The following is a 26067-nucleotide window of genomic DNA, read 5'->3' as shown; positions in this document are numbered from 1 at the left end:
TCTATTATTAGGTAGGATTTCATGGAAATCATTATGCTAGCTAGGCTTGTAAAGAGAAGCAAAGATGAATTTTTAAAAGTTCTTAATTTTGTGAACTTGGAGAGAATAAGACAAATGCCCAAAATACAGAACAATGTGAGGGGACCGATGAGGTCACATATCCCCCTAAGAACCAAATGAAACATCCTGAGAGCAGCTTCTTTATTTCATAAACAAGGAGACTGAGGCTCGGAAGAGTTACCTGACATGGCCAGGGTGGCACAGCCAGTGAGTGGCAGAGCCTCGATGGGAACCAGCATCTCCTATGACTGAGCCAGGCCTGATGGATGTGTGTTTCCAGTGGACACTTCTCAGTGTGGCTCAAGGCCTTGTGAAACTGCTCCCTGCCAGGCCACTGGCCGCATGGGGCCCTCCCTGTCCCGAAGTCCAGAGGCTTTGGGGTGAGGGCTCAAAACCCAGGTAGACTTCTCAGTTTTCAGTGAGTCCTTTATGTGGATAACATTTCTCAAGACCTGCCCTCAAACCAACCCATTAGCAGACAGTAATTTGTTAAATCTGTTACTTCATCAACTGAGCTTTTATTGAGGGACAGGTATGCTACCATGTGAGGGACCAGGAGACAGGGAAACCTCCTTGAGGAACCTACAGTCATGTAACAATTTGCTGTCATACAATGAACAAAGTACTCCAAAAGCTGAGAAAAGAGCCTAATATTTTCTCCACTAGGAGGTTTGGTGCGTCAGAACATTTTTCACCAAAAAAAGGTACTACTTGAGCTAGATATTGAAAAAGAAGGAACTGGGGAAGAGGAACCTGGCAAGAGAGGATGACAAGGTCAAAGGCAGGGAATTGCATGGATGTGCAGAGTGGAGCTTAGAAGTCACTGGGGACCAGTGGAGGGGGTGGTGGTTGGAGGGATGGTGGTGAGTGATGGGGCTGGAAAGATGGAAAGGGCTAGATTGTGAAAGGCCTTGTGTGCCTCCAGCTCTGGACTGGAGGGAGTAGGGGGAAGCTTTTTAAACTGAGGAATGGCATGAGCCAATCTAGGTTGTGTAAGATGGCTCTGAGGCAGCCATGGGACACAGCAGCAAGGTCAGCCCTAGCTGGTCTAGATCCCAAACTGTGGGTCACAGGGGCCCAAGCATGTGGACTTCACATACACATGGCTGAAGGCTTCCAAACTGGGAAGGAGCCCATAGCCTAACACCCTAAACACTACCTGATGATGAACCCCATTACCTTCCTCTGGGAGCTTCATGCTGACAGGCAGGTGGGCCCTGGGAGAGAGGCCGTGTTCACAGTGCGCCTGCAGATTCCCACTGTGGAGCCAGCCCATCTGGGGGGGTGGGGGGGCGGGCCACAGTGTCCTCTCCTCTCCCCGCTGAGTGAGTTGGCCTCCTCCGTGGGCCCGTGGACCATCTGAGCCAGTGTGCCCCCTACTTAACCATGAGTAAAACATGCCATTTTGGTGGTGGCTGAGGGGCAAGGAGAGGGGCTGCTGTGTTTTAAAATGGAATCAACAGAAAAGCAATATTAAAAGAATGAGGAGGTTGTTTAGTGAGGCTTGAAGAGGCTACAGGTGTTTCCTCCAGCAAGTGAGAACCAGTGACCCCATGGGAATAGCATTTCCCGTGAGCAGGGCCCATGGCGGACTGAGTTCCCGCTCACATCCTGGTGGTGTAGAAGCCTGGAGGGGGACCACAGCAAACCCAGAGTTTTCCATGCGGACTTTTGGGGCTCCTCGTTTGTGTGGGGGCACAGAGGACTGGGCACACAATGCACACAGGTCACACTCATTCACCCTTTCCCACTCACCACACTGGCCACGTGGGAAGGGCCCCGGCCTAGTGTGCCCGGGGTTGTTCAGGTCCAGCTGGCGGGCTCCGGCCAGCGGTGTGCAGCTGGCAGGCTGTGAGGGTGCGGGTGGGTGACAGGCAGCCTCCTGAGGACGCGCGGGGCCCGCGGGGGGGAGGATGTGATGACGCTGTGCGCAGCGGGAACCCGGCCTTTAAAAAGCTGAGGAAGCGGCCCTGAGCAGGCAGTGGCTACACTGGAAGAAAGCACACCCAGGTCTCACATTAAAGAAGCCAAACTGTCTGCTTCAAAGAAAAAAGGCAACATCCTGTCACAGGCCATGCTCTGGCAAAAATGTAAGTGCTTTGCCTGTGGCTGTCAGAGCTCCGTCAGCGTGGGTAGGGGCGGGGGGCTCACCAGCTAGCCTGAAACTGGGAGGGGTGGGGGTGGGGGGGGGAAGCAGGGTCTGGGGTCCCAGCCAGGAGAGCAGGGAGGAAGGAGGTGGGCGAGACAGAGCCCGTGGAGAAAGCACCCTGTCAGGGTGATGCTGATTTTCCAGGTTGGAGGGGAACGAACTACTGTTCCAAGGTGGGAAGGCTCGTGGTCCCTCGGTTGCTGGGCATGAATCACTGTGGGGAAGAAAGGGCGGTTTATGATTCACAAAACAAAAGTCAAATGTGATATTGGTTTGGGGCTGGGAGGGGAAAGTCAGAGAGGTCTGTGCATGACTTTATTTTATAAGCAGCTACTCTGGAGCCCGCGGTTCAGTTCCGTGGGCCTGCTTCTCTCTGAGTCGCTTAGCCTCTGCCAGGCAGGCGTGCTCTGTGTCTGTGGACGCAGGGGGACAGTGGGAGGTGGGCTTTGTCACGCGTGGCTTTATCACTGCACTGTCCTGCCTCTTGTCATTCTTCCCATTCTGTGGCGAGGCGGGTGCAAAAGGATAGCAGGTTTATCTGTTACCTTTATGTTTATCCCTGGAGTCGGATGGAACAACTATGAACTTTATTTTCCATTATGTGGGACTGAAGAGAGACTCGTGTTACTAATAATTGAAATCATACAGACATTATCTACAACATTTCTTTTTTGAAATAAAAAAGTCAACTCAGTGGCCTCATAAGAGTTGAATCTTATTGGGGCTCGGATCTGGACTTCCTCCAGAAAAAAAGTATTACTTAAAAATGGCTCTATTGGTCATTTTAAAATGCCTTTTCATGAATTCAGGTATGCCCTACCTCAAGCAAACTTAATATAAGAAAATTCAGATTTACAGAAAAAGATAAATTAGGGAGTGTATTTATTTTACAAAAGATATTCTATTGGAGCCCTTAAAGTTCTGAAAATATACCTTCATTGATTAAAACATAAAACATAACTTACAATCACTTTATCACCAATTCATTGTTCCTTTATTTCTTGTGTAAACTCCCTGGAATTGCGCTGGTTAATGTGTAATATGGAGGAGTGGCTTCAAAATCTCTCAGATCATGAAGTCTCATCATTGTTTGATATTGGCAAGTTGCATTTTTTTTTAAATAAAAAGAAATGAATTCTAATTTGGGTTTGAGAGTTATGGAATCCTTCCAAGAGAGTTGGGGGTATTCTAGCATGGGTGGTGTGTAACTGCTACCAGAGGAGGATAGAGCAAGACCCTGGCCTTCAGGGACAATGGCAGCCAGCCCCATGGGTGTGCCTGTGGCCGAGGGCGGGTGGGCATCACTGCCTTTACTGGGAGCTGCTGTGGGTCCCTATGCCCTTACACTCAGAGCTGAGTCAGTGGGTTATACGGGAGCCCCTGGAGGGACTTCTGCTTTGATTCCTATCTGCTCAGAGCAGGGCGTTCTCCTTTTACTTTTAATTTTTAGGTTTATCCATGTAAAATGGGGCACAGGTACTAGCCATTCTGCAGAGTCCCCCTTAGTAAGCTGAGATGCTGTGGAAATGATGTTGATTGCCCTGGTTTTGCTTCAGTGTCTGGGACGGGGGCTGCTTCTTGCATTCATAGTCTCCCCTCTTGGTTACACACTACATTTCTTCTTCTTTCATACCAACTAAGAGACTAGAAGTTTTATGAGATGGGATCCTAGAGGCATGTTTTCTGCTCAGACCCTGGAGGTCACATCAGGGGCCACAAAACCCCATCCTTAGGGAGACCGCACTGTAAGCTCGTCCGTGGAATAACTGGGCAAACTTTCTCCATGACAGATGCACATCATTACGATTCTCTTTCATTGTCCTTTGGCACCTTAAAGGGACTTAGGAAAGGCCCCAGGCACCGGAGCCATGCTCTTACCCTGGATCCAAGTAAGCCCCTTGTCTAGGGCACTGAGGGCACCGAGGTGACTAAACCCTGTGGGAAAACCAGTAAAAATAGGGCAGCGTGTGTCAGCCCACTTAGAATCACCTGGTGGAAGGGCAGGGTTTGAAATCAGACACCAAGAGTGCTGAGAAGGCACTTTCTTTTTTCAGAAAACACCCTGGAGGCATGAGCTGAAATGACTGTGCTATGAGGTTCTGGAAAGGGTTAAGAAAACATTCACTTGGTAATTGTTGCCTCCTCCCTACCTGGCCCATGACCCTCCTTTGTGGACTAAATGTGAACATGGGCTTTAGTTCAGATCAGCTCAGAACTGCAGGCACGTAGAAATGGAAATCTTCAAGCCCCATTCATGGACTTGAGCTTTGCTTGACTGATCAATTGGATAAAGTAGTCACTCAACCTGCAAGTTCTCCCCCTGGCTTCTGCACTTGGTCCTGCAGGTCCCGTGCGGAGGTGAAGCACTAACATCCACCCCAACAAGAAGCCCTTGTTCAGGCCATTTACTAACAGTGCTGAGGCAACGGCAGGAGCGATGGAGTGAGATGAGTCTGGGGTTGAAAACTGGCTCTTCAACTGAATTATTTCACCTTATATTCTTAAACGGCTAGAAACTGGGGGCTCTAATCACCGCCTTACAAGGATTTTCATCAAAGCTAAATGAATGTGGTCAAGTCTCCTGATAAGTAATGATAGTGATGAGAGAGCCCTTCCCTCCTGCGACACCTCCGTGGGCCCATCTCGAGTGATCAGGGTTGCTGCAGATTCCTTCATGTCTGTCCTTTCCCACAGTTTGATTAGAATGGTTAAAAGGGCACAACCAAAATATTCTTGAGTGATAGGATCTTACAAATAGTTTTCCCAGGCTCTGTCTAAATCAGGGGTCTGCACGCAATGGTCGGCGTGCCAAATCTGTCCCAACACACCTGTTTTTGTAAACACAGTTTTACAGGAGCACACCCGCGTCTACTCGCTTACATGTTGTATGGGCAGCTTTTGCTACGACAGGAGAGTTGAGTAGTTGCCACAGAGACCATATGGCCTGCAAAGCCTAAAATATTTACTCCTGGACCTCTACAGATAAAGTTTGCTGACCTCAAGTCTAAACTAATTTGGGTGGTTCTTTTGGTATTCACTTCCTTAGGTCACTCAATATCCTGGGCTTGCACAAAGTCAACACCAATGGAGACAAAGCTTGCAGTCAATTGATTAAACGATTTACACAATCCCCAAATTAGATGTGGTTGACTTCCTCTTTAAAAGCAATGAAATTGTGTATAATGAACTCATTACCACCTGTTAGAAAATGAACGAATTGAACAACTGATTTGTTTTTTTGTTTTTTTACTGTTGTTACTCGTGTAGGGAAAGACCCATGTGATGATGAAAGGCAGGCCTGACTGATTTTTTTTTTTTTTTTTTTTTGAGTTGGCTGGCAGTCTTGATGTCCCATAGACTTAGCTTTGACATTTCTTTGCTGTGGTGCTCAAGGAGGCACCTTAGGAATGGGGAATAGTTATATCAAATTTTATGGTATAGATGTGCCTTTGCTTTTAGACAAATTGAACAGGGCAGAGGTTCAGCAGACAGATAAATTAAGATCTCAAAATTCTCATTAGCATAGGCCTCCAGTTTTACTCCAGGATTCCACTAAATGGCCAACTCTTTTGAGGCAGTTAAAAATGCAGTCAAAGATAAGAAAAATCTATAACATACATGAAACGTTTAGAACTCTTTCTCCTGTGTAAGTTCAGGCAAACTTACAACTAGAAGTAATTTAGGTCTGTGGAGTGCCTCTTAATATTTCTATTCTGTTATCACCTTTGCTTACTTAATAAGCCTAATAAGCACCTTTATTTCTTATCAAATTTATTGATTGATTCAGTAGTTTTCTTGATAAGGGCAAGTAGGATCTAAAAGACACACAGGGATTCAATAAGTGACACATATGTACTAAGCACACAGATTAGTTGGTAAAAGGGCAGATTATTTTCAAGGTGGGAACTTTACTTCCTTTTTTCTATATTTACTAAAAAAAAAAAAAAAATGCCAACTTTGTCTCTCTCTACATCCAGAAAGTCCCTGAGTCAGAGATTTTGAAAGCTTTCTTCCAGTTCAAAGTTGCAAATCTGTTCTGTTGTGAGGATCAAAAAAGAACCAAGGTTGTCTACAATTATTAGCTAAATATCTGGATATTTAATTCACTTCATTAAAAGTCCTGTATATTTTTGCTTTTAAACTTTTCAAAGTCAAGGTTTAGATTTTATTTTTTCCTCTCATTTCTAAAGTTTATTTTCCCACAAAATAAAGATGTTCATCAATTTCTCACTTTGAGCCAACCAAACCAAAGTTGGCCAATTGATTCTGATCATTGACATAATTTTCACCTTTATGATATATTTAGCAACATTCCAGTTTTTGCATTTTTATGGAACAACTGCTTGATAAGAGTGGGCCTGCCTGGGATGGAGAGGCCTTCTCTGAACCCTGTGGTCCTGGTTGTATGAAGCTGTGGATGAAGCATTGTTCTTGCAGGCAGAACATGCGATCCTACTTTGAGTCCATGGGTAGTAAGTGTGGGGCATAGGCAGGCCACCTCGGTGCTCTGGGTCTCCAGTGTTCCTGCTGTAAAATGGCCTCGAATTTCCCTGCTCGGGGCAAAGAGGTTAAACTTGACTGAACTCCTTTTCCAGCTCTAATTGATGAGCTTTCATGAGTGCTTATAAAAAATCAATATATGCTTTCAAACACAAGTTCCTAGTTTTACTAAAGGGATTCTTGCATCTGCTTGGAGCAGTCCTTTTCAACCTTGGCTACACATTGGAATGCTCTGGGAGATTTAAGAAATACTGATGCCTAGGCCCCAACTGGTGTTTCTCTTTAAATTGCTCCAGGCATTCGATTTTCAGATGCCTCCCAGGTGATTCTAATGGGTGACCAATGTGAAAACGACTGACCTGGAGGTTGAAATTGATGGCTTCTAATACACTTTTGCACATTGTACTGCTGTGAGCAGAAAATGTGCAATCCTTTCATAGGGGTAAATATCAGCTCTGGGCCACTGAGTACTTATTTGATGCTTGCAGAGTACCAAATGTTCTGTTGGATCACTCTGGATTAGAGTTGGCTGCTAGTGAAGGGATCTGAAGCAATATGGATTTAAATAAGACAGTGGTGTACGTTCTCTCACATAAAAGAAGTTGTAGTGGGCTGGGCAGGACTGTATGGAGTCTCTACAGTGCCCACAGAGTCCCAGGCTACTTCTGTCTTCCTGGTCTGTTTTCCTTCGCATGGGGCTCTGGTCCTCAAGATTGCTTCACAGTCGCCACTATAGCTCCAGCCATCACATCTGTGTTTTGGAGAAGTAAGAAGAAGAAAAGGGAAAGGCAAGAAAAGCATACCTCTCTATCATTGCCCCTCCCCCAACACACAAACCATGTGAATCAGACCCCGAATATTGTCTTACTAAGTTGTCCCATATCCTTGTCTCCTTGTTCTGCTTCTTGTCTCACACGCAGGGCTTAGGTAAAAGCACAGGCCTTCCGTGTTAGACAAAGAACCAATGGCAAACAAAAATAAAAAAATTGCACCACCTGGCAGATGTCTGTTCATATCTTAAAAACCTATTTTTTGGGGGAGAAGGGAAGATGTTTTCATTAAACATACTAGTAAAGAAAGAAGGGTACCTATCAAGATATGTAAAGAACACTGAAAAATCAATGAAAAATTTAAGTTACAGTCAATTACAAATTAGTAAGATGATCTAATAAAAATTGCAAGAAATATGAAAAGGTACTTCATAAAATGGACAATAATTATATAAAACTCTATTAATTCCAGTAAAATAATAAATGAGTTTCTTCTTCATATTCACCAAAATGCTTAAAAATAAAAATTTTGATTATTTAAGTTTAGTAAGAATGTGGATCAAACATTCCTCCAAACATTTTAGAAAATATATTGGCATTATTAACTAAATTTGAACATAGCATATAATCTGTCAGTATCTACCAGAAATGCATTAGTATGTATAATAAGAATACACATATACTATACTATTTATAGAATTATTAATCACAATAGCTAAAAACCAATAACCACACAAATAGCCATCCACTCTAAGTAATAAGTCAATGAAACACTAACAACAATAAAAATGTTAAACTATAACTACATGTAAATGGGTCCCACAGTTATAGCCAAATAATGCAAAAAAAAGCAATTATTTACTGGGTTATTCTCTTTATGTAAAGTTAAAAATAAAAAAAACGAATGTACAATGTTAGACACCATAATTCTTATAAGTTTTGGAGAGGCGAGAGAGGAATGTTTGGGAGGGGCTATGAAGGAAATGTCTGGGATTCTCAATATTCTGTTTCTTGAACTATTTATCTAGTTAATAATAACTTATTGAACTCCATATACATTTTAATGTACTTTTCTGTGTATATGTTTATATTGATATGGAAAACAATTGAAAAGGATATTTGATGCAACTTTAGAATAAAGAAAAATGGAAATAGATGTAAATGCCCTTCAATATATTGAAAACTTATTTTAGATGCCTGTGTTTCAACTCACCTTTTGAAGGAAATAGGGTCTTTGCCCTGCTGCTACACCTCCTCGGTGGGGCTCTTTTAAAAAAAAAAATATTTTATTGATTTTTTTATTTTGAGAGGAAGGGAGAGAGATAGAGAGTTAGAAACATCAATCAGCTGCCTCCTGCACACCTCCTACTGGGGATGTGCCTGCAACCTAGGTACATGCCCTTGACTGGAATCGAACCCGGGACCTCTCAGTCTGCAGGCTGACGCTCTATCCACTGAGCCAAACTGGTTTCAGCTTGGTGGGGGTCTTTGCAGATATTTTAGCTGCAATGCAGGGCAAAAAAAAAAAAAGAGAGAGAGAGAGAGAGAAGACCTAGAATCTTCCCAAAATAACCCAGCTCGCCTGTTCTTTTTGGACAGCACTAATGGAGAGACCTGTGTGGCAGCCTGTGCTGGGAGCCAAGGCTTCCTTCTCCTTGGCGCATCTCCTTTTTTCTGAACTGATCAGACTTCAGAAGAGTCAGGGTATCCGTGTGTGTGTGTGTGTGTGTGTGTGTGTGTGTGTGAGTAAAACAAGGCATAGGGAGTAGGGTTTAATTTTGAATTAGAGAGTGATATTTTTGTTCTTTCTTTGCCTTCAGTGGTTTACAGATAGCCTCTGGGGCAGGCAGACCTGAGTTTGAACCCTAGATTTATGCCTCACTGATGTATGATACTGAAAGTCCATTTGCCTGCTCTGTGGCCATTTCCTTACATATCTGGTGGGAATATAGTTCTTCACAGGGTGTGATATGTGAGCACTACAGTGATTGGCATTAAGTCAATACTCAATAGATATTAATTACTATTTTTATTTTCCCATTCCTTCTCACTTTTACCTCTGAGGACAATAATGCAAAAATAAGCAATTACCTATGGCTTATTAGGCTTATTAAGTAATCAAAGGTGATAACAGAATAGAAATATTAAGAGGCACTCCACAGACCTAAATTACTTCTTGTAAGTTTGCCTGAACTTACGCAGGAGAAAGAGTTCTAAAAGTTACATGTATGTTATAGATTATAGTTTTGTGTCCTCTTGAGTTCTGCACTTCTTGTGAAATAGCAGGACACGCCTTTCCAAGTAATTCAGGGTGAGGTTAGTGACCAGGGCTAATGGTTAAGTGGGCCATTCTGTGACCAGACTTGGAACTTGAGCCACAATTTCCTAGCAACCCTGTACGGTGTGGTGGTGAAGGCTGGTACTGACTGGCAAGCTTGTATTTGTTTTTATTTTAGGAGATTGAATTGAGGTGTTTATAATCTTGCTGCAAGGAGGCTGACACTTGAGTATGCAAAAAATAGCACAAATGATACCGAAAAATGAAACAGCAACGTGCTGCCTCTTTTCTTAGTAATGGTTTCATTAGTATCGCTTTCTGGGAAGAGCACGTAGCCAAAGCATTATAAACCAGAATCATTCTCAGACCAGGTGTTGGGACCAAAAAGGATTTGACCACACTTAGATGAAGCTGAATTACTTTTCAGTCCTCTGGAAAGAATCATAGATTTAATTAGAAGAGAGAAAGAGTCCATAGATTGTCATAACTTTCCAGAACTGAAAAATGCTGGGGAGATGGAAAAGAGGAAAAAAGGGAGGCAAAGGGTAAAAAATAGGAGCAAGTTTTAGTGCAGGAAAGAAAGGTGTACAAAGAAAATCAGCCATCTCTTTACCACCCTATGCATGCATGCATGCATCTATCTAATCATATAATTATTTCTAAGTAGAGAATTCAACTAATAAAATAAATTACCTTCAGTAGGAGGGAAGTGAAGATGGAATTAAGGAAGGTGCCACAGAGCATGTAGCATTGGATATGAAGCCTCAAGAATAAATTATAATCAGCCTGGCCGGTGGTTGAGCATCAACATATGAACCAGGAGGTCAAGATTCAGTTTCCAGTTAGGGCACAAGCCCAGGTCCTGGGCTTGGTCCCTAGTGGTGGGGTGTGTGGGAGGCAACTGGTCAATGATTCTCTCATCATTGATGTTTTTGTCTCTCTCTCCTCTTCTTTCCTCTCTCTAAGATCAATAAAAATATGTTGAAAGAAAAAAAAAAGAATAAATGATAATTAGACTCTTTGCATAATTACTGGGAGTAAGGAGGCATCTTAGGACATAAAGTATGGGAAGAAAATCAGAGAACATCTAGGTTGTCATCTACAACATTTTTGCCATAAATTGCTTTATTTAAAACAAAATCTACTGCAGAGCTCCAATACAAAAATAAAAATGGAGAAGCTTTGTGGGGACATCAGAACTCAGATTGCTCATTCACACCTCTGCTTCCTTCTCTTTATTGGCAACTACAGACACCTTTGCTGTATTCAGGGTTCTTTAAGTTACACAGGTTAACAGCTCTGACCTCAACCAAACCTCCACTCCTTTAGCAAGATCCCTAACGGCTGGTCACAGGTCCTTGGTTACTTCCAGGGTAAGGACCTCATTCCTAGAGAAAAGTGAGTCACTGTGGAACATGTTAAATCGATCTCCATGAAGCGTTGAAGCTGCAAAGATCATGTTTTCAGTCTCTGTGGGTATCTTATGAATTAGGAGGGGAATACATTTCTCAAAGATCGACCTAATGACTTCTTTCCCAGGCTTCATATTCTTTTTTACTTATTTTTTAAAAATATACTTTTATTGATTTCAGAGAGGAAGGGAGAGGGAGAGAGAGAAAGAAACATCAATGATGAGAGAGAATCATTGATTGGCTACCTCCTGCATACCCCCTACAGGGGCATGTGCCCTTGACCAGAATAGAACCCAGGATCCTTCAGTCCACAGGCTGACGCTCTATCCACTGAGCCAAACCGGCGAGGGCCCAGGCTTTGTATTCTAACAACTTCTCCAATGTCCTTCACAAGGGAATCCCCCCAAATCATGGGGACATTGGTTAGTAAACCAGAGACCTAGCAAAAAAAGCTCATCTTGACTGGCAGTTATATCTCACATCATGAATCAATAATCAGAGCTACTTTCACTTACATAGCCTGTACCCCAAGCTACCACGAACTGGGGTTGGACCCAAAACGCACAGCTGATGTTGAGTTTGAAGAGTCCTTCCTCCAAGGAAATGGCCCATATCTGAGGGTCTCAGGAAAAATTTACTTCTTTTGTAAGAATCCCTTTGGTCTTGCCCTGGTAGAGTGGCTGAGTTGGTTGGATCATTGTCCCAAGTACCAAACATCTTTCGGTTTTAATTCCAGGTGAGAGCACATACCTAGGTTACAGGTGTGATCTCTGGTTGGGATGCATATGGGAGGCAGCTGATCAATATTTCTCTCTTTCTCCCTTCCCCTCTCTCTAAAAATTAATAATTAAAAAAACAACACACACACACACACACACACACACCACATCCTCAGGAGGTGAGGATTAAAAAATGAATCTTTTTAGACCTGAAAATTCCAAATTAGGTGTTGTTTAAAATCAAGGGACAAGCAGTTGAATTTCCTCTCCTCCAGCTGCCTAACCATCAGTTTTTCTTGTTCTATATCAGACTGGCAATGCTAGATTTGTGATACAGGTCTTGATCTAACAAGGAAAGAAGTATCAGTCCCCTCTGTTCCACCTCCTCACTCAGGTGCTGCCTGGCTATAAAATTTGGGTGGGCACCTTGGGTTGGTTCACCCCTGATATGGGTGAACCAACGCTCTCAGTGGGAGTCCTTTCTTCCCTTTTTTTGATCCCTGCTGCTGTTGATAAAGCTAATATGTCATCCAGAAGTATGCCTTGCCCTAACGGATGACAAAAGTCCCCTCTCTGACCACTGAAGAGGCCTTTGAAGAAGGTTATGTCCCTATCCATTTGGAGATGCATACAGGTTCCTTGAGGGGCCACACCTGATGTCAGGACAAGGGCATGCACCTTACTTTGCTACTTAAAAACCTCTAATATGCTTCACCTTGGGGTCATCCTTTAAAAACTCAAATCTGCCACAAATGTAATCCTCAGGTGGCTTCTGAAGAAAGAAGTCCTTCTGCTTAGCTTATGGTAACTTTACAAGAGGCCAATGTCAGGAGTTTGATGTCTCCCATCCAGGCTTTTTTCTATTTGCAAGTGGGGTATTTGACCAGTTTCTCTGTAGCATCACTGGCTACCCCTTGCATCCTAAACAGGGCTGTCCTGCTACTTGGGGACATCAGGCCCAGGTATCTGAGGGATGACTTCTAGGAGAATAATAAAGGCAGGTTGTGGCAGGCCTTGCTGGCAGCAGAGGGCCCTGAGTGTATTGAGGATAGAGACATTCAGTATCAGGGTATAGCAGGAGAGGGGCAAGTTAGAGCCACTGTACCAGGCATGCTTCTTTGGTGAATGATGGACCATGGCTGAGATCAAAGGAGAATCAGCCACTTGTTGAGCACCTATTATGTACTGGGTCTTTAACTGTGTTGATTTTATATATTCTTCATGATAATCCCATGAGGTGGATATTGCCTTATTTTGAAAATGGGGAAACTGAGGCACATGCCGGTTAAGTCAGTCGTTGGCAAATTCATTAGTCAACAGAGCCAAATATCAACAGTACAACGATTGAAATTTCTTTTGAGAGCCGAAAACCGACTTCTGCACATGGGCCATGAAGTTTCAAACGCACTGTATGTGCGCACCTGCATGTGGTATTTTGTGGAAGAGCCACACTCAAGGGGCCAAAGAGCCGCATGTGGCTCGCGAGCTGCTGTTTGCCGACCACTGGGTTAAGCAATTTTCCAAGAGTTACACAGTGATAAGCTATGTAGTAGCCATTCCAAACTATGTCTGCTTGAGTCCCAAACTATATTTTATCACTTCTCAATGTCAAAAATTTTAGGGTTGCATTAGATGCTTTTTCCCTCCCAACTGAAATACATTCACCCTTAGATGGAGGTGGGCTCTGATTCATTGATGGTAGTGATAGTGTGAATCAGAAGCCCCTGAAAATTTGAATTTCAGGATATTTGAGACTCAGTATAGAACATCTGAAGCCAGCTGATTTCATCTTCAAATCTGAGTTCCTAGAACTGGTCTTCCCAGTGGGCTAATCAGGAGAGGGTAGGTCAGTTGGTGGAAACATCTTTGGGTTCATCCAGGATCCCTGGCTGGGGAAGAACCCTGAACATCTGAGGCTACGTTGTGTATCTTGATGTGGGCTGAGCCTGGCCCCAGAGCAGTCTTTCTGCGTTGTTGCCAGAACAATCATGCTTCTTTCCTCTTAGTGCAGCCGGAACACTTCAACTCTGAAGCAGATGCAGCTCTGTCATAGTTCGTAATTCTAGGTTTGCAATTATTTGACTAAGTCTATACACTCCACTAGACTAGACAGTAAGCTCCATGATAGCAAGGACATAGTTTACTCTGCTCAGCAAGTACTGATTCAATGAATGCTCTGCCCGGGGTCTCCTGGACTTGCCCCCGTCTTGGGACAGGATGTATCTGAGATGCGAGCCTTTTCTGCTCTGGTGACACCAGTTTCTGTAAAAGGCAGCAGATGCAGCTGGTTTCTCAGGTGGACCTATCCACTGTCATTTCAGTCGAAAATACCAAAAATAAAACTTTGCGGGAAATTGTTTGGGTCTCTCAGTTCTCGTCACTGCTCATGTGAGCAGACTGCCAGTAAGCTTCTCGTGGACTATTCTCTTCTCTTTAGCCTGAGAAACAACATTTCTTGGCCATCAAGGAAGACTGAATCTGGGTGGTCCAAGCCCACACTCCAACTGGAGGGAGGAAGGTTAGAATTGGACAGGGGACCATTTGATGACTGACCTCCAGTATTACCCAGAGAAATAAACATGACTTACCTGGGTAGGGAGGAAGCAGGCAGTGAAGCAGAAATGGACTGAGTTTGTGTTTGGAATCACAGGTCTTGGGTTTAGTTGATGACACTGCTATTTATTTAAATCCTTGGGGAAGTCACTCAATATCTCTGAGCATCACTTTCCTCACCAGTAAAACGGAAGTTAAGAGGGATACCTCCCTGGCCTATTTCAGAAGCTGTGGTGAGGCCTCACATGAAACCGTTTGTTTCAAGGGCTTTTTGGGGCACATAACATCACAAAGGTGAGTGTGGTTATTTCTGAGTTCCTGGGAATTAAGGTCATGACCAGGAAACACACGGCCCCTTGGCATGCATTCACTCAACATACTCGAGTCTCCACAGAGAAGAGACGTTACACTGACACTGTCTCTGGGAGTAGAGAGCAGAGGGCAAAGTCTTCCCCATCTTCTGGGTCTGCAGGAGCTTTGGAAGGAGGATGGGTGCATGGTATGAAAGGCGCCGAGAGCTCCTGGAGCAAGGGTGCGTCAGCAGCAGTGCATGTGAGCAAAGAGTCTGAAGACTCGCTCTATAGGCCTTTTGGCTGACCCTGTCCAAGGTCATGCATGGGGTGGGACAGTTAGAACATTTGGGACAATTCTTGTAATCCTGAGGCTGGAGAGTGGGTACACCTAAGGCAGGAGCTTGGTGGATGAGAGTGGGCTGGGGGTAAATGGGCTCTCTCTGTAAGCTGAGCAATTTGAGAGGAGTGCAATCCTGGGTGAACAGTTCCGGCTGGCTGTGGCTTCCTTTCTATAGGGATCACTTGACTCATAGATCCTTTTGGTCTGGGGCCCTGTGGTTCTGAGACTGAAAAATCCTCTGTAGTCACTGCAAACGTACTTGAGGAGCTTCCTCTGGCTCCTCTTATCCGAGTGTTTCCTGTAGGTCCTTTGGGCCTGCTTAAAGCTCTGGGGAAATCCTAAGTGTCTGTGGCCCTCCTTAGTCTTTCCCAGTGACCCGCCTATGTTGTTGAGTGAGCTCTGTGGGGGTCGATGGGAATATGCCTCTTACAATGGGGACACAGGGAGGGCAAGCACCCTTCCTTTCTCCAATCAGAACAAAGAAACATGAAGACATCAGGACTTACTCCTCTTTGGCCTTGGTCTTACAAGCAACATCAAATTTCAGTTGCAGTTCCACTTTCTCATGTGTTTGGAGCACCTTCCTTAAAACCACCTTTCCCCACTCTGCCTGGGTGTTATCCAGATTGCTAGAATATAGAGTGTTGCTATTTCCTGGCAGTAGGGGCCTCTCAGTTCAAACATAGTGAATAGAAAGCCCACATTGACATGCATATGAGCTCTCTTTGTTGGCCTACATTAAAAAAAAAAAAAGTAAACTACAATCTAGTGTAAATTGGGTGGGAAAACCTTTTTAGTAGCGTGTCAAGCCTAATTCTGGCCAAAGCCCAAGTTCTTTCTTCCTGTTTGGAAAAAAATCAGCCATTGTCCATGAATGGAAAGAACAAATTTGAAAACTTTGACACTCAGACCTTCACTAGAAGAAGAACACTCCCATTAGTGTTTCAATCAAGGAACTGAATAATCCTTTAGCCAACCTGAGCTAAGCTTTCCCAGGAGTCCTCAGTTGTCTTAGGCCTAGAACACAAACAGGTTTTTTTTTTTACATTAAGGTGAAAAGTGTCAGCAACGTTTCTGACTCTGCTTTCAGTTAGAAGCTAGGGCAAGTTTGTTGGCCCTAGGGTTGGATTCCTATTGTTCAATTATTTGAGTTTGGCTTGCTACAAGTAAAGGGAAAATTATTTGTATTTCTTCTTAATGGGTCTTTTTATAAAAACAATACTGAAGATTCAGCAGCAAAAGAGAAAAAATATTTACTGTGGTTGTTTGGAGTGATTAATAGTGTATCACATGTCTTTCTGCGAGGAGGAGGAGGGTTTTGTCTTTCAAAATGCCCTTGTGTGGCTGTAGCCTTGAGGTTCAACCATCAGTTGGGAATGGAAAGTGGTTTCAGAGGGCTAGAGTGTCAAGATGGGTGGGATAGGTTCCTCTTCCTGGCCCCCTGGTGAGGAACATGTGGGCTCATTCTGAATCCCACCCAGCCCTTAGAGCAGCAGTCCCAACTGGTGCGGGCTGGGATGGCTCTTGGGAAATCTGTAACAGCACAGTGGCTGGGAGGGAGGAGAGACTTCTTTCAAGAGCATCTCGAAGGCTGTTCTAGGGAACACCTATCTGAAGAGGGCTCTTTGAAAGCCTCCCAGAGGAGAAGTTACAGGGACCAGTTACAGGGTATGTATGGGCTCTGCTCGGGGCCATTAGGAGGGACCTACCTGCTTAGCCCAGCAGTTTCCTCACTTTGGCATAGATGCAGTTTGCATGGGGTCACTAAATAAACAAGTGCTGACAATTTTGCATATTTCCTCAGTGGTATTGACTATGCCTTCATCCAGGCACTGGAGGTCCCTGTTTATTTAAATCAGTAGAATCCACTTGTCCCCTGCGCCTGGTGCAGAGCAAGCACAGTGCCTACATGCAGCCAGAGCGCCGTCTGAGGAGACCCGTCGGCTTGAAGTTGTCATGGTCTCTGCTCCCCAGCGGAACAGCAGCTGCACGACTCTTATTTTTGTGATGTGGGGCATGTCCGGGTGTGTGGCAGGGGGAACTGAAATGTCTCTGCTGACTTTTTATACCTTGAGATTTTTTCATTGCTCTTTTTGGAAAAGGGAAGCCCTTATTGGGGCAAATTCATAGGTTTTTCTGTAAATGAGTTTTGTGTGTCCCCCCGCCCCCAAACTCCACCGGTGCCTGATTTCCAGTGGTGGAAAGGCAGGATGGCTGAAGTACTCCTGAAAAAGGAGATTCCCAAAGAGGCCCAGAGGCTTGTGCTTAGGTGAAAAGATTTTTCCCAGTGATGGAGACGTGGATGCCCATGGGAGACCTGAAGGGCCTTCAGAGCACAGGACACATGGTGAGAAAGCTTCAGGCTTTGAGGGTGTATGACCTGGAGCTGCAGTTTGATCTGGGGGGGCTATTAAAATTTCTGGCCAACTCTACTTCGGGAAATTGGATTTTCATCTTCTGTGTCTCATCATTTCAATCTCCTGTTTTATTTTCTTGGGCTCTTCTTTTATTTATTTATTATTATTATTTTAAGAAATTATTTTAATAATCTTAGATTTTTCTTTTAAATATTCTGGTTTGGTTTTGTTAAAGCTAGTTCGATGCAAAGATCCAGAGGCCCCAAGGCAAGGCAATCATGATTTCAGACAAACTGCTTCCCCTCTTCCACATTTGTATTCGTGGGCTCATTTCTCATGCTGGTGGCAGTAGGGATTACAGTGTTTATGGTGGAATTAGGAATGTTTATTGTTGTTTTGCAGAGGTCAGTGTGAAATGCACCAACTGCAAGTTTTCACCTTGCAAATGCACTTGGCTGTTGGGCTCCTGTTGGAATTGTCTTGAGGCTTCAGATTCTGCTATTTCACGGTCACTTTGCAAAGATACTCTCAGAAGCACCGTCACTCGGCCTCCTCGCCTGCAGTCAGTTACAGGAATCTTTAGCAGCTGGTGGTGGACTCATGGGTGGGCAGTCAGGAGATCCCTGGGAGCCGTGGGAGTTCTGTGACTGCAATAGTTACTGCTCTCCATATGGTGATTGTGCCAGGGCACACCTGTTGACACTGTGGGTTCCAGGAACTCCAGACATCAGAGGGTGATGCCCTCTGCTCATAGCACCTCCCCCAAGCCCTCTTTGTTCACTGATTCAAAAACAACAGGAGGCAGGAAGCCTTTGCTTGACAAGGTCCTCGAAATGCCCAGCTGGCCACTTTGCGGGCAAGGGTTAGAAGTGGCCATTCCTGGGAGATAGTGGGATCCGGCATGCTCTCAGGGTCTCGGTTCTTCCCCCCAACCCCCAGAAATGTACGTGCAAATCAGGCTGGGTGGAGGGTTAGCTATATACCTTTCTTTGATCTGGTCTGAGATGTGTGCCTGCGGTTTCAAGTCTTTCTTATCCCCAACTAGAGTGTGACCGCAGTGCTCAGACCCCCAAATAACCCTGTGCCCCGAGTTTCTTCTGAGGGCAGAATGCCTGAGGCTGCACTTTGCACTTAAGAATAGCTGGAAACCCAGTTAGAGACAAGTTTAGGCTGAGTGATGAACAAAGCTGATGTGGCGAGGGTGGCCGTGAGAATGAGTAAGCAGAGTGTGGGAGGACAGGTGTCTTCTTCTCTGAGCTGTCAGGCCACACCTGGGGTCTGTGGTCAGCACTGGGCATCGCCCGTCATAAGGGGAAGTGGAAAGTGGAACTTGTGCAGGAGTAATGCGAGTAGAAAGAAGGTTTGTAGGGATTTAAGAAACAGCTAGCTGAAGGAACTGTACAGGGGACCTGGTATCTGTCTACAGATGCTGGGAAGGGCTGCTACTATTACTACTACTCATGAATATACAGGGTGGGGCAAAAGTAGGCTTACAGTTGCTCATATGGAAAATAATGTAATAATTAATAAATAATAATACAGGAATAAGCTCTGTGTTTTGCACACTCACAACTGTAAGCCTACTTTTGTCCCACCCTGTATGAGCTCACATTGATTTGGAGCTTACTCAGTGCAAGCTCTATTCTAAGTATTTACATGTAAATTCTCAAATTACCCTACAAAGTACATACCGTTGTCATTATCCTCTTTTTATTTATTTATTTATTTATTTATTTATTTATTTATTTATTAAATATATTTTATTGATTTTTTACAGAGAGGAAGGGAGAGGGATAGAGAGCTAGAAACATCGATGAGAGAGAATCATCGACCAGCTGCCTCCTGCACACCCGCTACCAGGGATGTGCCCGCAGCCAATGTACATGCCCTTGACCGGAATCGAACCTGGGACCTTTCAGTCCACAGACCGACGCTCTATCCATTGAGCCAAACCGGTTTCGGCTCATTATCCTCTTTTTAAAGATAAGGACACTATTAATGGATTATAAATTGTGAGTTTCATTGGAAGGCAATGCATGGAAAAGTGCTTTGTTATCTTATTTTTTGTTTTTTTAAATATATTTTTATTAATTTCAGAGAGGAAGGGAGAGAGAGATAGAAACATCAATGATGAAAGAGACTCATTGATTGGTTATAGCCTGCACACCCCCCACTGGGGATTGAGGCCAGGCATGTGCCCTGAACCAGTGATCTCTTGGTTCCTGAGTGATAATTTTGAATTATCACCCAATCAATTACCAGACCAGAACCACAGCTGAGCTACACAAGCCAGGCGAAATAGCATGTTTTTAACATCTACTATACGCTGGATATGGTTTGGGGAGTTTCCCATGTATTATTTTAGTTAAATCTTCACAACTATTGTGTGAAAGAGGAGTTACAATCTCCATTTCACCGATGAGAAAATTGAGGCCCAGGGATGTTAAATAAGTCATCTGAATACAGGCATTTTTGGTTCTCAGGCCCATGTTCACTGCTACTTAGAACAAAGGTGATGGCGCACACACAGGTGGTCCTGGGGCACAGGTAACAGGCAGGCTCCCTCTGCTATGCACTCCCGTTTCCGGCTGAATTCACAGTTGTGAATGGTTCATTTATGCTTGTCTCTCCCACTGGACTGCGAGATGCTTGTGGGCAGGGCCACACCTATCTTCTTCAATGCTGTATTCCTAGTGCCTAGGGATATCTGGAAGAATGAATGAATACCAGTAGAGACCCCTTGTTATGACAGGGCAAATTAAAAAGAGGGTAATTAATTTCCTATCAGGATGTTGGAGGAAGTTTCTTATCTTAGATCAGGAATGAATTATTAGTGGTTCTCACCTTGGAACAGTTTCCGAATCACCTGAGGGATTGTTATAAGTCCTAGGATCCCTAGGCCAACATTAATTCCCAGAACCAGACTTTCCAGGTGCAGGGCCTGGGGACCTGTACTTTGTATTGTGACTTGGCCAGGTCAAAAGCCCCGACGAATGCATCTGAGTTTGGGGTTCTCTGACTCTACGTCATGTGTTCCTGGGGCTCTTAGACACCCCTTCCCACCACTTCCTGTTGCCTTCTCCACCTGCTGAGCCCCAAGGCCAGGCCATGTGTGTGCCTGGAGCACAGATGGAGGGCTGGTGCTGAGTCGGGCATGGGAGCTTATCAGCTGGGTATTTACTGAGCAAAGTTCAACCCGGGCAGTGCTGCGGATCCGGGTTGAACAGATACCCAGGCTTCCGGGCTTTTGATTCAGAGTCCAGTCCCTGGGGCCCTTATCGGTGGATGATAATGAGTCCTGAGGGCCAGTGCTGCCTGTCACCCTGGGCTGTGGACTGTCTGGGCACGCAGATGGTCACTGCCCAATGATGGCTGCTTCGGACTTGCTCAGCCAGGACAGAAAGAGCCCTGTTCAGCTCCATGCTTTAGTTTTCCGGCAGAGGGGACTTCTCTCTGCAGCAAGCCTAGAGACCCAGGGCACGTGGGTCACCATTGGGTATTTGTCATGTATCCCGGGGGGAGCCATGAAGAAAGTGGGAACCATTTGATCCAGCCCATTCCAGAAGCCCAGGAGAGGGGAAGGGAAGATGATTGACAGACAGCACATTTTAAATTACCACCCAATCAATTAATCAGCAAATACTAGTAACTTACTAAGCTTCTTATGAATATGCCCCTTGGGAAGGTTTAGAGAAATAAGGTACAATATCTGACCTTGAGAAGTTTAGAATCTAGTTAGAGGCATTAGAAATTGACACCGAAAAAGATAACTAATTATTACATTGCAGACTAAAAATGTATTGAATGCTTACTCTGTATCTGATTTTATACTAAGCATATACTATGCTTCCCATTTACTATGTCAGTGATTCCTTATAACATTCCTTTAATAAGAAATTGTAGGGTCAGAGGCACAGAGAGGTATAGTAACTTGCCCAGGATCACACAGCTCGAATGTTCCAGAGGAAGGTTTAGAGGCCGGTGCCATCTGACTCAGAGTCCCTGCTCTAACTGTCGTCCTCTGCTGCCCCCTGGGATGAATACTAACCAGGTCTGGACGGGCTTGAGAGACAGTAGGATGAAACAAGTTCTGTGGGCTGCACGGGTCGGCCAGGAAGGGTGCCCCGGTCTTGGTTAGGAAGAATCAAGGGGTTGAGAAAAGTGAGAGGGAATCCCGACCATGTGACATCTCGAGCAAAGATGAAGCGGTGAGACAGGCAAAGAACATGTGGAGAAGTCTAGGTAGACCTGGCTGGAGTCAGGGTTTATGTCACAGGCAGCGTGCACAGGGTTGGAGAACTGGATCACCCATTGGGATCACCCTCTGGGGCACTTTCAATCTAGACTAAGGGGCTGGGTGTTCATCGTCTGGGTGGAGGGGAGCCACGGAGGGCTGGGGCAGGAGGAGTGACAATACGGGAGAAATATTCTAGGAAGTCTCATGTGGCCCTCTGTGCTCAGGCGCCACTTAGGTGAGCAGGCAGAGCCTTGAGTGGAGAGCGGCACTTTGAGGTGGGACTTTACTGAGAAGGGAGATGAGTCCCAGGGACACTGTTTTCACAGCCACAGCGCCAGAACAAGCCCCGGCCCCGGCCCGGCCGTACCAGGGCGTCCGTGTGAAGGAGCCAGTGAAGGAACTGCTGAGGAGGAAACGTGGCCATGCCAGCAGCGGGGCGGCGGTGACACCTACCGCGGTGAGGGGTCCACTGTGGCCAGTGTGCGTGGGGGGGTGGGGGGATGGGAGAGGTGGGGCAGGAGTGTGCTTCCTTGTGCCATGGGATGCTCACTGGGGCACAAAGGCAACCCTAGCCATGGCTGTGGCTGCTGGAGAATGGACTTAGGGTAGAACAGGTTGGTGGGTTCATGAAATGGGACAAGGGATGCGGGCTGGCTGGCTGGCCCACTGAACAAAGCTAACGCCTGAGTGAGTGAACGGCTCCCACATCCTGGTGCCAGTTGATCCCCCCACCCCTGGGGAGAGGACAGTACCAGTTCCCCAAGGGCACAGCCTTGTTGCTAAATGGAAACAGGAATCCCTCAAAAGTGTTAATGGTGATCATTGGGATGGGGACATGTGTTTTGTTCTAACAAGGCTGATTCTCCCCTATACGCTCCTGCCCTGGGGCCCTCGGGGCACATTTCCTGCAGGGGGCGAGTTGGAGATGGCTGAACACTGACCCTGGTCTTCTTCCCCCCCAGGTGGTGCTGCCCCATCAGCCCCTGGCCACGTACACCACAGTGGGTAAGCGCTCCCCACAGCCCTGGCCTCCTCCAGGCCCCTCATCTGACGGCCCTGCAGCTCTATAATTTCCTTCTTCCCACAGGTCCTTCCTGCCTTGACATGGAGGTTGCTGCCTCCACCATGACGGAGGAGGGGGCCCTGTGTGCCGGCTGGCTCTCTCAGCCTGCCCCTGCCACCCTCCAGCCCCTGGCCCCGTGGACACCCTACACTGAGTATGTGTCCCATGAAGCTGTCAGCTGCCCTTACTCAGCTGACATGTATGTGCAGCCGGTGTGCCCCAGCTACACTGTTGTGGGGCCCTCCTCCGTGCTGACCTACGCCTCCCAGCCACTCATCACTAATGTCACGGTATGTCACTCAAAGGTGGGGCTGAACCAACCCATGTCTAGGGCACTCTTTTAGAACATGGCTGGCTTCCTGAAAAATTGATCTTTCTTGTTACTGATTCCCAGGGTAATTAGGTCATCTAAACTCACCTCGTCCTCCTGGGAGGCCTGCTCACATTCCCATTGACCTAAAATATCCTCCCCAACAAGGCTATGGCCTCCCTTGCCATGCCCAGTGCTCCTCAGGGTTGGGATGTCTGCTTCTCTGTCCTGAAGCATCCCTGCTGCCCTGTAAGCAGTGAATAGGTTACCACGTGAGATCTTGATGGGGTCTCTTGCCACAGCCAGACGTTTCTTTCTAGTCAGATAAATTAATGGGTGATCATTCACTTAACAATGAGATTTACCAGAAATTTATAGGCTGAGCAATAGGTGATACACATTTTCAGAAAACTGTACTTTTGATGGAATATGACCCACCTGTAGGATAATTTTTTGAATTATGCCTCTAGTGTCAGATGGCTTGGGTTCAAATCCCTGACCCTGGGCTAAGTGACTTAATTTCTCTGAGCCTCGGTGTCCTCATCTGTAAAATGGGAATACTAACACGAGAGTTGATGTCAGGATCAATGGGATGATGCCTGTAGGGGTCTCAGCATAGTTCCTGGGCTTAGCACAGTTCCTGGCATACAGAAAGCACTCGATTAATGTTAGTTTTTATAATTGCCTCAAAGTCAACCAACATTAACCAAGGGCTGCCTTCAAGTGCCCGATAGGAAAGGAATGGCCTGTTCCCAGGAATGGAAATAGTTTTATGTGAACACTTTTCTCCCCCAAGTGTTCAGAGGAGAAAAGGCCTCTGGTTACAACTGTGTCCAGCTTTAGTCCCAAGAAAACAGGAGGTGGACCGGGGGCCTCATGAGTAGTTGTAGAGCCCACCCTTGATGATGAAGCTTGCTTTGGTTCTCTAAGACCCCTGCATTTCCCTCAAGGGTTAAGTGTTATCCTGATGCCCTAGCCCTTCAAGACTCACCCAGGTATGGCCTGCAAGAACCCTCCTACCCCATGCTCATCTGACTACCCACAAACTAGTTGTGGGGCCTGGATGGTGGTGGATAGAAAGGAGTTAATTCAACACCTCTCCCAGGCAACTAACTCATTTGCATATCAGAGTGCTGGGGGTGGGAGTGGGGGTGGCAGATTTAATGGTTCCCAACCATTTCATGACCAAGGATTCTTTTCATTATTTATCCTTTCATCATCCCCACCTCCTGCTTTGAAAGTTTCTGTGTATCAAACAAGCTATATTTATTAAGAAATAATTTATTTGTTTTGCCACTCTGTAAATTCACTCATCAAAGCTGGTTAGAGCTACCCAGTGGACACTCCTGATCAGCAGGAGATAAGACCTGTTATGGTACTGGGTTGCTGTAATTCTATCCCTGAGCAAAAAAAAGCTGTAGTTGTAGTCGACCTGCACAGGTTTATAACTCAAAAATGAAGGGTTTCCAATGGATTTTTGCAATACTGAAAATAATAAGCCCTTATTGGGAAGTCAAAAGGTCTCTGAGACCCTTTCCAGCTCCATCATTTCATAGGGAAAAGTCCTTAAGCTTTGCTACTTAATCTTGGTCCCTGGGCATCACCTGGGATCTGATTAGACCTGCAGAATCCAGGCTCCACCCCTGACCCCCTCTACTGGAATCTTTGTTGTAACAAAGTCTCTAGGTCATTGAAATAAGCTCTTCCTAAGTAATTATAATAGTTTAGTCTCAAAACATGGTGGCAACTGGAGAGAAATATGACAGGAAAGGCAAGAGTGGTAGAGGGAGACTTTGGCCTGTCCCACATCATTCCATGCAGAGACATTCCTCTTCCATCTGCTTCCTCAGCGATGGGAGATAGTAAGAATACAGGCTCTGTCTCTCTAGGAGGCTTGACCTGGGTTTGTAAGGTGGTCCTGTGCAGGTGAGAGGCATTGTTTGCAGAGTACCTGGGTGTGTGGCCTTGATGTTTAGAGGTCTCTGCAATGGCCATAGGGGCCCAGCTGACACAGGATGGGGTCATGAGAGGTGATGAGGTCATGAGAGGTGAGTGAGCTGTGTTCTGTTAGCCCAAGGGCCCCTCAGAGTGCTGCTGCTGCTGTGTGGAGCCAGGACTGTCTTCATTTGTGGGTAGCACTGTGCCACCTTTGTGATACAGCTACTATGCTATGCGGCAGGCTTATTGTTTAGCATACAGTGTTTTCATTGATTTTAGTATTCCTGAAGTCGGGATGCATTTTATATTCAATGAAATAGGCTTCCGATGGGGAAGTAGCATGAGCAAGGACTTAGAGCTGGTGAGTCACAGAGTAAGGGATGCAGAGTGTGTGAGCCGCTCCTGTCAGAGTCGGTGCAGGTGGAGCCCCCTGGAGTGAGACAGCAGGAAAGAACCTAGTTGAAGGGAAACAGATCCCCTAGAGGACAAGGGTGGCAGTGAATCCTCCAGGGCTGCTAACCCTCAGTCCTGTGTCTCCCCCATGCAGACGAGAAGTGCCACCACACCCACAGTGGGGCCCCAGCTGGAGGGCCCAGAGCACCAGGCACCGCTCACCTACTTCCCGTGGCCTCAGCCCCTGTCCACGCTGCCCACCTCCACCCTGCAGTACCAGCCTCCGGCCCCAGCTCTGCCCGGGCCCCAGTTTGTCCAGCTCCCCATCTCCATCCCTGAGCCAGTCCTTCAGGACATGGAAGACCCCAGGAGACCCATCAGTTCCCTGACCATCGACAAGCTGCTGTTGGAGGAAGAGGATAGCGATGCCTACGCGCTCAACCACACGCTCTCCGTGGAAGGCTTCTAGGGCTGGCACCCACCTGAGAATCCTGCTCCCTGAAACTGGGAATGAACCTCAGATTTCTATCTGTATGGAGTAGCCATTTCGTAACTACACTTTTTACCCCAGAGTAGAATTGCAAACTGGCATCCTTTCTCTCTCCCTCCTTCTCTCCTTCTTTGTTTCCTTCCCTTCCTTCATTCCTCTCTTCCTCTCCCTTTCTCATCCCCTTCCCCCATTTCTGTTCCTTTTG

General features: G+C 45.9%; 1 protein-coding gene across 1 annotated transcript; it reads left to right on the top strand.

The window, feature by feature from the left end:
* Positions 1-402: 402 nt before the first annotated feature.
* On the top strand, positions 403-25841 carry POU2AF1 (POU class 2 homeobox associating factor 1). The gene is made up of 6 exons (XM_008160194.3): positions 403-440; positions 2026-2150; positions 21995-22125; positions 22631-22673; positions 22756-23021; positions 25527-25841. Exons 1-6 carry the CDS (start codon positions 403-405, stop codon positions 25839-25841), a joined length of 918 nt encoding a protein of 305 aa, XP_008158416.2.
* The last annotated feature ends 226 nt before the right edge of the window (positions 25842-26067 follow it).

Source organism: Eptesicus fuscus, chromosome 13 (assembly GCF_027574615.1).
Source record: "Eptesicus fuscus isolate TK198812 chromosome 13, DD_ASM_mEF_20220401, whole genome shotgun sequence".
NCBI lineage: Eukaryota > Metazoa > Chordata > Mammalia > Chiroptera > Vespertilionidae > Eptesicus > Eptesicus fuscus.
Note: the sequence above shows the minus strand (reverse complement) of the source record. Positions and strands in the feature narration are given on the sequence as shown.

What these genes read in the sequence shown, in the direction of transcription:
- POU2AF1 (XM_008160194.3), top strand. Translation starts at nt 403, where the DNA reads ATGGGGCCCTCCCTGTCCCGAAGTCCAGAGGCTTTGGG. An exon ending in GGCCATGCTCTGGCAAAAAT is followed by an intron (nt 2,151 to 21,994) that starts GTAAGTGCTTTG and finishes CTGTTTTCACAG; the next exon opens with CCACAGCGCCAGAACAAGCC. An exon ending in GGCCACGTACACCACAGTGG is followed by an intron (nt 22,674 to 22,755) that starts GTAAGCGCTCCC and finishes TTCTTCCCACAG; the next exon opens with GTCCTTCCTGCCTTGACATG.